Source organism: Zootoca vivipara, chromosome 9, assembly GCF_965207765.1.
Source record: "Zootoca vivipara chromosome 9, rZooViv2.hap1.1, whole genome shotgun sequence".
Classification (NCBI taxonomy): Eukaryota; Metazoa; Chordata; class Lepidosauria; order Squamata; family Lacertidae; genus Zootoca; species Zootoca vivipara.
This window is the reverse complement of record NC_142592.1, coordinates 41,674,620-41,684,367: the sequence shown is the minus strand read 5'-3', so window position 1 is coordinate 41,684,367 and position 9,748 is coordinate 41,674,620. Positions and strand designations below refer to the sequence as shown.

Genomic DNA, 9,748 nt, shown 5'->3' with positions numbered 1-9,748 from the left:
GGCTGTTGGGTGGGGACTTGAAATGTGGACCATCCCTGTCGGCCTCCTCATTCCCAAGGTTCTGGTGAGGTGACTGTAGTTTTTCATCTCCTTCCTCAACAATAAAGGTGTAGAGTAGACTGTACAGGGAGAGTCCTGATCTAACCGTATATTTTTGTACAGACTCTACCCATCTTCTACCAACTTTCTCCTTGCAGAAAGTAAGTCTGTGCTTTCTAACATCAGGAATGAAAGTAAATCTCATTTTTATAAATTAAAAAAGAATAAAACTAAATCTACACACGCTAGAGCTGTAACTGAAGTGTTTATATTTTAGCTTTATTGATATGATGCTTATATAGCCATATAAAAAGAGCTTGCTTCTATTTATATTTCCCACACACATAATTCTTTGTGCATTTAGTTACATGTAGGAAACAGCCCTGAAGCTGTGGGGGAGTTTTCGTTTTGATTTCAATGTCATTAAGTTGTGGTACCTCCTGTTATTCTTTACTAGAGTGACATTTAAGATCTGTCTCTTACATTGCACTGGCAATGCACTCCCTTCTAAGAATATGAATTCGGAAGATCTGGAATGGGGGAAATTTGACCTTCCTTGTTTTGTTGCTGTAGCTGCCGGCATCCCTTACAGATGACAGCCATAGTCCAGCAATGGTCCCTGGTGTGGTTAAAAGTGGCCTAAGCCTACCGTATGAGAAACTGTTCTGAGAAGCAACAACTACCCGATTTACATTCACAGGAGCACCCACATTGCCACTATGAACCAGTCTTAAAATTCTCACCAGGAGAGCAGATGGGCCATGGTATATCTGGGGTTGCCATTTGAGAAAACATTAATAATGACACTTCTAATTCTTCTGCTAAGCTGATACCTTGTGAAATAATGGTTGGAATAAATACTGGCCATCCCCCTGCAATGGCAGCTTCCTGGCATTTAAATCATGCCCATTACTTAAGTGTGTTTTCCCATCATCCTGGTGTTTTAAAAGCCCCTAGGAGGAAATGTCACTACTTCCCTGGGCAACTTGTTCCATTGTCTGATGCTTCTTAAAGTGAAAAGGTGCTTCCTGATATGCGGCTTTCAGCTGCTAACTATAGCATGGATGCTTAGAAAGAAGTCATTTTGCAAGCAAAGGAACTTGCTTTTGAAAAAAGCATGGTTAGGATAAGGCTGTAAATCTGCTGTGCTACAACTTGCCCCCACTGTTGCTTTTGTTTCCTGCTGTGAAATGCGTGATTTCATTTTTGTTTGGAGACATCTTGGTTCTTTGGAACCATCTTATCCCATGGTTCTTTCAATGCACATTCTTTTGCTATTGCGTCAAATCCCCCATATTTTGTCTCTTGTAAACTCTTTGCAGCCTCCAGAGATAACTCCAGAACACACCAGAGATAAGAGGCAGTTTAACCTTGGGAAGAGCATTGGTTGCTTACAGATGGTGAGCTCCTAGCACTACCCAATTATTGCTCTTCTGTGGTAAGCTATGCTAGATTTCACAACAAATTCCTCAACTCTGAATTGCAAAATTCTGTATATAGTGCGAAAGGCTATTGGCGTAGTAGAGCATCAATGCATAAATTTGGCAAACTGAATACAATGAGTAGCAGAAGACAAAGACTTAGCCAAATTGTAAAGGTAAAGGGACCCCTGACCATTAGGTCCAGTCGTGACCGACTCTGGGGTTGCGCGCTCATCTCGCATTATTGGCCGAGGGAGCCGGCGTATAGCTTCCAGTTCATGTGGCCAGCATGACAAAGCCGCTTCTGGCAAACCAGAGCAGCACATGGAAACGCCGTTTACCTTCCCGCTGTAGCGGTTCCTATTTATCTACTTGCATTTTGACGTGCTTTCGAACTGCTAGGTTGGCAAATTGTAGCTTAGTCCAAATATTCCAATGCTTAGAAAAAGCATCATGAGAGCATTAACTTTAATAACTAATATACTTCACAAAGTCAACTTTCTAACTATCTCCTCTAACAGAAACTGCTGTTTCTACTTCAACAAATGCTGTGGGTTCTTTTACAATTTAGCAAAGATGCAGAAACAGCACACAGTTCAGCTGTGGGCAAAAAATTCAACAACCTTGATAAAGCTTTACATTACGTATGTATAAAAATAAAAAATCCTTCCAGTAGCACCTTAGAGACCAACTAAGTTTAGTATCTGAAGAAGTGTGCATGCACACGAAAGCTCATACCTACCGGTATGACAAACTTAGTTGGTCTCTACGGTGCTACTGGAAGAATTTTTTATTTTTATTTTGACTGCGTCAGACCAACACGGCTACCTACCTGTAACTAGTATTATGTATGTATGTATGTATGTATGTATGGCAAGCTCTTAATATTTTTAAGCCCTTGTTAAATACAGACTGGAAAGTGTGCATGACATGTCTGGCTAAATCATGGTGACAAGAGGAGTACTTGGTACCTTGCACTACTTCCAGACTAGCAGAATAAACTATAGAATATTTAAGTGTGCACATTTGCCTATACAAGTATCTTTGGAGATTTCAATCATGCTTAGTGCATGATTATACAGACAGGTATAGCATAACGTACTGCTCCACTTGCCTGCCTCTTTAACATCTAAGATTGACTCTTGGTATAATGATCAAGTATTCCTTTGAAAATGTACCTTTTGTAGTATGGAGGAATTTACAGGCTATAAAAATGTGCCCCCTCTCAAGCCTTTCTCCCCCTGTTAGTGGAGAAGCGCATTTTCAGCAACTTGCTTTTCCTGCTTCTATTTTTCTTGCTTTTCTTGACTCTTATATTTCCAGCCTGCTGCTGCCTCTTCTTACTGGAACTCCTTCCAGCCTTGGCTTTGGCTTTAGTTGAACTGGTTCGTTTTGTCTTCTTGGTATTCCAGCCTGGGCAGCTTTGGAAGATAGTTACGAGCTTCACCTTCTGGCCACGTACCTCTGCTGGGGAGCCACAGGTGGCTCCTACTCTAAGATTCAGCTTGTCAAGCCACCTGAAAAGGAGGAAGTGAGGCAATATAATCAGCCTAAGTGCTAAGCCTTTGTATCTTCACAGTCACACACTTTCCTACATTTCTGAGAGATTGCTTCTTGATACAAGAGAATCTTCAGTTATTGTGAAACACAGAGGAGAAAGGAAGGTATGGAGACTTGATGATTTCATTAACTTAATGAATTAATTTTAAAATTTTAAAAAATTATAAGTCAACCTAGGCAACTACCTGTATGGAGCTCAGTTGATCAGCTTGATGCATAAATGAATGAATCACCTTTTCAAATTGTGTTGGGTTGCCTATCTCTTACCTAGCTTTAATCTAGATACACTGCGGCATTTGAGTCAGCTTAAAGCATATTGGCTTGAAAGCAGATGCAATAGCATTTGAAGTGAGTTGGTATAATGAAAGAGTTGCTTCGTATTTGCTGCTCTTGGGCCTTCCCCATACCTTATTTGGTTTATTGGCAATAAAGAGGAACATGTTGAATTACTGTACAATTTTGCGACTAGGCAACAGAAACTAGAACAGTGCCCATAATCACTTTGCTGAGATGGCTGGCAAGAGTGCTAGTCTGAGCATGTTAATAGGATGCGTTTGAAGCCCTGCCAAATAAGAAAGAGAGACAAACATTCTACCCACTGCTGTTCTACAAGCCCTTGTGCAGTAGTGGGAACTAGCAGCTCACTTGCGTAGTGGGAGAAGTTGGCAGTCACAAGAGAAAGGAACATCACTCAGACTGATGACCTCCAGAGCTGTAAAGCTGTGTAAGTTCGGCAAACTGCTCACTTTGTTTTTCTCAAGATACAGACTTCTTATCTGTGGGCCCAAGCCAGTGAAGGCACCAGAGGAAATCTGCAAACACAGGAGGAGTTTGGCTGTCAGACGCTTAATGACATCAGTAAATTCTACGTTAGCATCCCGATCTAGGCCAGTTATCTGAAACTTCTGGTGACATTGACCCACTTGGTGTGTCCCACCAGAACCATTTGGAAGGTGCTCTTCTACTTATCCAAGCACTTTAGCTTCTACATCCCACCCCAGACTGATCAAATTATGGTAGTTCCATATTACTTTAAGGGGGGGGGGGGACTTGGATGGGGAAATGGCTCTACCAGATCTGAGCATCTTCAACCTATAGCTTACTAAGGGTGCTGGAATAAAGGAAATAATAGTTCTAGCTTTTAAATTTGCTCATCTACCGTGGTTTCTGCTTTGCACCTTCTCCCAGCCCCTTTCAGTTGATGGCGGCTTTTAATCAAAAGAAAAACAGCAATAACCCCGGGATCATATTTATACATTGTGCAGGTAGTTTGGATGCAAGCTGTTTAGAAAGCTGACATACTGAGTCAGAACCCTGGTTCATTTAGCTGCACTCTGGGTTTTTATTCAGACAGGCATCTTTCTCAGTCGTAGCTGGAGATGTCAAGGAATGAACCTGCAACCTTTTTGCATAAGAAGCCTGTGTCCTGATAACGAGGCAATGGCCATTCCCTCAGCATGCAAGAGCCATGAGATGAAATGGAACAGCTGTGCAGCAGAGAGTTTGAGTAGGGACAGCCTTTCCTGTCGCCACTGCAATGTGTGGAAAAGCCACATCTGCTAGAAAATGCATTTCATATCTCTGTTAAAGGCCTAAGAGCAGATTTTGTGGTCCAGGGGGAAGGTTGTTAGCTCAGAGGCAGGCACCTTCCCTGCATGCAGAAAGTCCTGCACTTAATGCCTGGCATCGCCAAGTGGGGCTGGGGGAAACCCCTGTCTGAAACCCTTGGGAGCTGCTGTCAATTGGTTACTGAGCTAGATGAAGCAATGCAAGTCTGACTTGATTAAGTTTATCCCCTTCAGGTGAAGCTTGTATTTGGGGAAGGTGGCAAGATAGGGCCTACAGGTTGGTTAGGGCCTCCTAACACATGTGTACAATTTCCCAAATCCTTATGACACCTGAGAACTGGTATTTAATAAAATTAAGCAAACAAACATTTGCAAAGGGACGTTCTTAGGAATATGATGGCAAGAGAAGGCAGGTCTTAATTTCCAACCTTCCTACCCCTGCTTACCTGTTCTAGCCCCATATTATCCAAATACAGGTGCTGCAGAGATCTTGCCACTGGCAGGAAGGCACCATCCCCAATGTACTTTATGGGATTCTTGGACAACTTCAGTTCACTAAGGGTGGGCAGCCCTCTTAGAGACTTGGTGGGCACTTCCTGCAAATGATTCTCGTCCAGATGCAGCTTCTCCAGCAGCTTGGCATGTCCCATAGCCTTGGGAGACAAGTGAGTGATGCGGTTCCCTGTTAGGTATAACCAGCGTAGCTTCTCCAGCCCAGCCAGGTCATTATCGGACAGCTGACCGATGGAGTTGTGTTGCAAGTGGAGGGCAAAGAGGTTCGGCAAGAGGGTGAAGGAGCTTTTGGATATTTGGTTGAATCCATTGTGGTCCAGGTACAAATATGCAAGCTGGGCAGGCCCTTTGAAAACATCAGCATCTACAGAATCTATGTTGTTGTTAGACAGGTAAAGGTAGACGAGGTTTTTCAAGTCCTGGAAAGCACCAGCCTGCAGCCTTGCAATCTTGCAGTTCTGCAGATGGAGTGATGTCAGGTTTCTCAAGCCAGGGAAGGAGTCTTGCGGTACTGAGTGGAACTCATTATGGCGCAAGTCCAGAAGTTGGGTGTTGCTTGGAAAGCCTTTGGGAATACTCTGGAGGTTTCTCCTGACACAGTTTGCATGCTGGGAATCTGGTGAACAAGTACATCCTTGTGGGCATCTTACAGCATCCTTCTCTGGCTCCCTGGTGACCGTGGCCAGGCTAGGCAGCAGCTCCTCACCCAAGGCGTGACTTCTGCACTTCATATCTGTTGCCCTCAGGGATTCCAGGTGCTCTCCCCTGACGGCAGCAGGACCAGCACATACTACATCGGCGTGTATTCTTGCTTTCGCAGCCCACTCCTTGAAGGGGCGCATTTCACAAGTGCAAAGGACAGGGTTCCCTGTTAGGTCGATTTTTTTGAGGTGGGCCATCTCCGTCTGTGACTGCAACACGGACAGCTGGTTGTTATGCAGGTCAAGAGTGTGCAGCAGGGGGCTCTTGACAAAAGCTCTGTGTGAGACCTCCTGAAGGGCCATGTTGTCCAAGAAGAGCTGTTTCAGGGATGCCATCTCAATGGCCTCCTCACCAATATAAGTGATTGGATTATGTCCGAGGTCTAGCTGGGCTGTGCCAGACAATCTAGAGAGTGCCTCGTTAGGAAGGAACTGAAGTTCATTGTGATCTAGGCTTAGCCTCCTAAGGGTCGATAATCCACCAAAGGCCTCGTTGGCAAGCACATTGAGTGAGTTATGGGACAAATTAATCCACTTGATCAACTGAAGTCCCTGGAAGACCATGTCTGGTAGGTAAACCAAGGAGTTTCTGGCCAGGTTAAGAAAGGTGAGGAAGCCCAGTTGACTAAAAGCCCCTGGCTTTATTTCCTCAATGCTATTATTTTCTAGGATAAGCTGCCGGAGGGAGGAGAGGCCATCTAGAGACTCTTGATAGATGAATGCTATATTGTTGGAAGCCAAATTGAGGTAGACAAGCCGTCCCAATCCCCTGAAAGCCCCTTCCTCAATGCTTTCCACCTTGCATCTCTGAAGTTTCATGTGGGTGAGGTATGGAATAGGCAAGAAAGTTCCTGCAGGGATGACTTTGATTTCATTACCCCGGAGGTCAAGTCTTTGAGTGACCTGTTGATTATCACAGATAAACGTTAGCTTTATCCTCAACTAATTGTCTTGCTCACGGTCTTTTGGAACAATGTTACCTCTGCATGAAAAGTCAATTCATCACTCCCTGGTGTGTTTGTTATAATAGAGAATTTGCATATTATTAACTATTCCATACTTCCATATTCTTCTCTGAAAAAGTGTGCATGCACACGAAAGCTCATACCAAAATATAAACTTAGTTGGTCTTTAAGGTGCTACTGAAGGAATTTTTATTATTATTATTATTTTGCTTCGACTCAGACCAACACGGCTACCTACCTGTAACTATTCCATACTTGGAATAGATATAGAAAATGACTTTGCCCCATAGGTTGCACCTTTTGAATCCACAACAACAGACTTCAATTTCAATCCCAGAAAAGTTTGAGAGACCTTTTCGGATGGGAAAAGCATAAATGTATAGTTACATGGACCTGATACCAAATGGGAATTTGTCTACTTGAGACCAGAGTTTTGTGGAGTCTCAGGTCTGGGTAGCCACAGGGTATCAGTAGCTTAAATAAAGCAGTTTGTACAAAAAGGAGAGGGTAATATTTTCAGGCTGCATCAAACAACTTATTTGAGAAGGTGGTTATAGAATACACTTTAATAAAGGGGGTACTTTCTCATTTATATAATCTGTGATATGATTTTGAACAGACTTGGGTTATTGGATTTCTGAAAGTGCTTGGTCTGTCATAACAATATGATGACTTCTTTGGCTTGTTATGATAGAAGCATAAGAAGCTGCCTTATGCTGAGTCAGGCCAATGGTTCATCTAGCTCAGTATTGCTTACACTGACTGGCAGATGTTCTCCAGGATTTCAGGCAGGGAGTCTCTGGTTATTGAACCTGGGACTTTTGACATGAAAGGTAGATGCACTGCCACTGAGCTGTGGCCCTTCCACTTTATGGGGAAGTCCAATATAATATTATGTTTAAGTGGCATATTATTCCAGCTAAAATCTCAGTCCAATTGTAGGATGTGTGCAAGGGGGCATGCCTATTTTATCCATTTGTGGTGGAATTGTAATATGGTTCATGGGTGAGGTATGCAGGTTTTGGATGTAAAGGGGCCCCGACCATCAGGTCCAGTCATGTCCGACTCTGGGGTTACGGCGCTCATCTCGCGTTATTGGCCGAGCGTTTGTCCGCAGAGCAGCGCACAGAAACACCGTATACCTTCCCGCCGGAGCGGTCCCTATTTATCTACTTGCACTTTGATGTGCTTTCGAACTGCTAGGTGGGCAGGAGCTGGGACCGAGCAACGGGAGCTCACCCCATTGCAGGGATTTGAACCGCTGACCTTCTAATCAGCAAGCCCTGGACTCTGTGGTTTAACCCACAGCGCCACCTGGGTCCCATATGCAGGTTTACAGGTTTTGGAGGTATGCAGGTTTTGGATGTAGATAGGTCCAATCTTGGGTGCTAATGCTATCGTAATTAATCATCTCACTGTCTTAATAGTGTAGGTAATGGATATCAAATGTATGTGTATTATTTTGACCTGTTTGTAATTGCTGAGATTGTTCTTTCAGGTAGTGCAAGGCTCAAGGCATATGATTAAGGAGTGTCTGATTAAATCCTTAGATAATATGTAAATGGATGAATTGACATGCTATTAATATTAGAAATTGGTTAGAGGCAGCAGCTGTTCTTTTTTTAAAAAAAGTCTCTGGGTCAGAGAGTCCTCAGATCAGGCATCCCCAAACTTCAGCCCTCCAGATGTTTTGGACTCCAATTCCCATCTTCCCCGATCACTGGTCCTGTTAGCTAGGGATCATGGGAGTTGTAGGCCAAAACATCTGGAGGGCCGCAGTTTGGGGATGCCTGCCTTAGATGGCTTCACTAGAACTTTTAAAGAAACTGGAGCTGTTTCATAGACTCATAGAGTTGGAAGGGAATCTCAAGGCTCATCAACTCCAACCCACTGCTAATGCAAGAAACCCATTAAATATCCCTGATAGGTAGCATTCCAGCCTTGGCTGAATAATAAAGGAGCACCCACCACTTTACAAGGCATTTTTTTTCAAAACTCTTTCCAGTTTGAACTTTGCCAGTAGGATGTCAGAGGAAAGGGCCCTATGGATGCTTCATAGAAGTGCACTTGCGCACGCTCGTGTTGCACGTCCCTCGTCGCTTCCCACAAACTGACCTGAGGGATGTTAATGGGCACCTCGGTGAGGTTCTTGTTCAAGCACATGACTTGATGCCTGATGCTGTCGCAGAGGCAGATTTGTGGGCAGCGTTCAGCAACTGTCTTTCCAGTGAGTAGGGTTGACAACAGGAGAAGGCGCACAGAGGTCCACATCTTGGGGAAGCGGCTGAGTAGGGAATATGCAAGAAAGCCAAGTCGTAAGGCAATATTAAACTTTCTGCTGCTGTCATGGACTGGCTGGAGGCAGAGGGGCGGTGGGAGGCTGGATGGGTAAATGGTTTGAATAAGCCAACATCCTAAAATGTGTTAGAAATTAGAAAACATAAGGCAAATCCTCAGCATGTGTTCCCACCATACTTATCTAGTAACAGTTAAACAAATGGACCTGTGCACTGGGTGTGCATGCTGAATGCACAAAACCGCTTATTTTTTTAAAAAATGCCCTACACGGATGACCTTAATATTGTCACTGTGATGTAATAAAAAGGGGTATAAACGGTATAAACTGAGAAAGTGATCTTAAGATACACTGCCTCCCCCCCCCACCCCCAAACTTTAATATATCCAAGACAGGCACTTTTCATGCCAGAAACCTTCATTCTTCTTCATTTGCAATGTTGCTCCTGGACTGGAAGCAAATCACAGTTTTTGCAAATTAAGACCAATTAAAGCAATCTGAGATTGAGAATACAACTTTAATAAATTTAGCTCTTTGATACTGCTGCTTCTTGCTTTCCCCTCGCTGCTCTTCACTTTGTGTATTTTTCAGTGTATTTTTTAAAAAGACAAATGTTAAGGCTCCCGTTGTTAGAAGTGAATCTGACCTACCTTAGGGAGGCCCCTCAGCCAAAGTAAAGAGAACA

General features: G+C 43.6%; 1 protein-coding gene across 1 annotated transcript; it reads right to left on the bottom strand.

Annotated features, from left to right (window-relative positions):
- Positions 1 to 2,642: 2,642 nt before the first annotated feature.
- On the bottom strand, positions 2,643 to 9,131 carry CHADL (chondroadherin like). Its single transcript, XM_035127809.3, has 4 exons — positions 8,883 to 9,131; positions 5,035 to 6,705; positions 3,666 to 3,832; positions 2,643 to 2,977 (listed from the first exon to the last, which is right to left on the bottom strand). The coding sequence occupies exons 1-4, from the start codon at positions 9,036 to 9,038 to the stop codon at positions 2,686 to 2,688; spliced, it is 2,286 nt and encodes a 761-aa protein (XP_034983700.2). The 5' UTR covers positions 9,039 to 9,131; the 3' UTR covers positions 2,643 to 2,685.
- Positions 9,132 to 9,748: the final 617 nt, after the last annotated feature.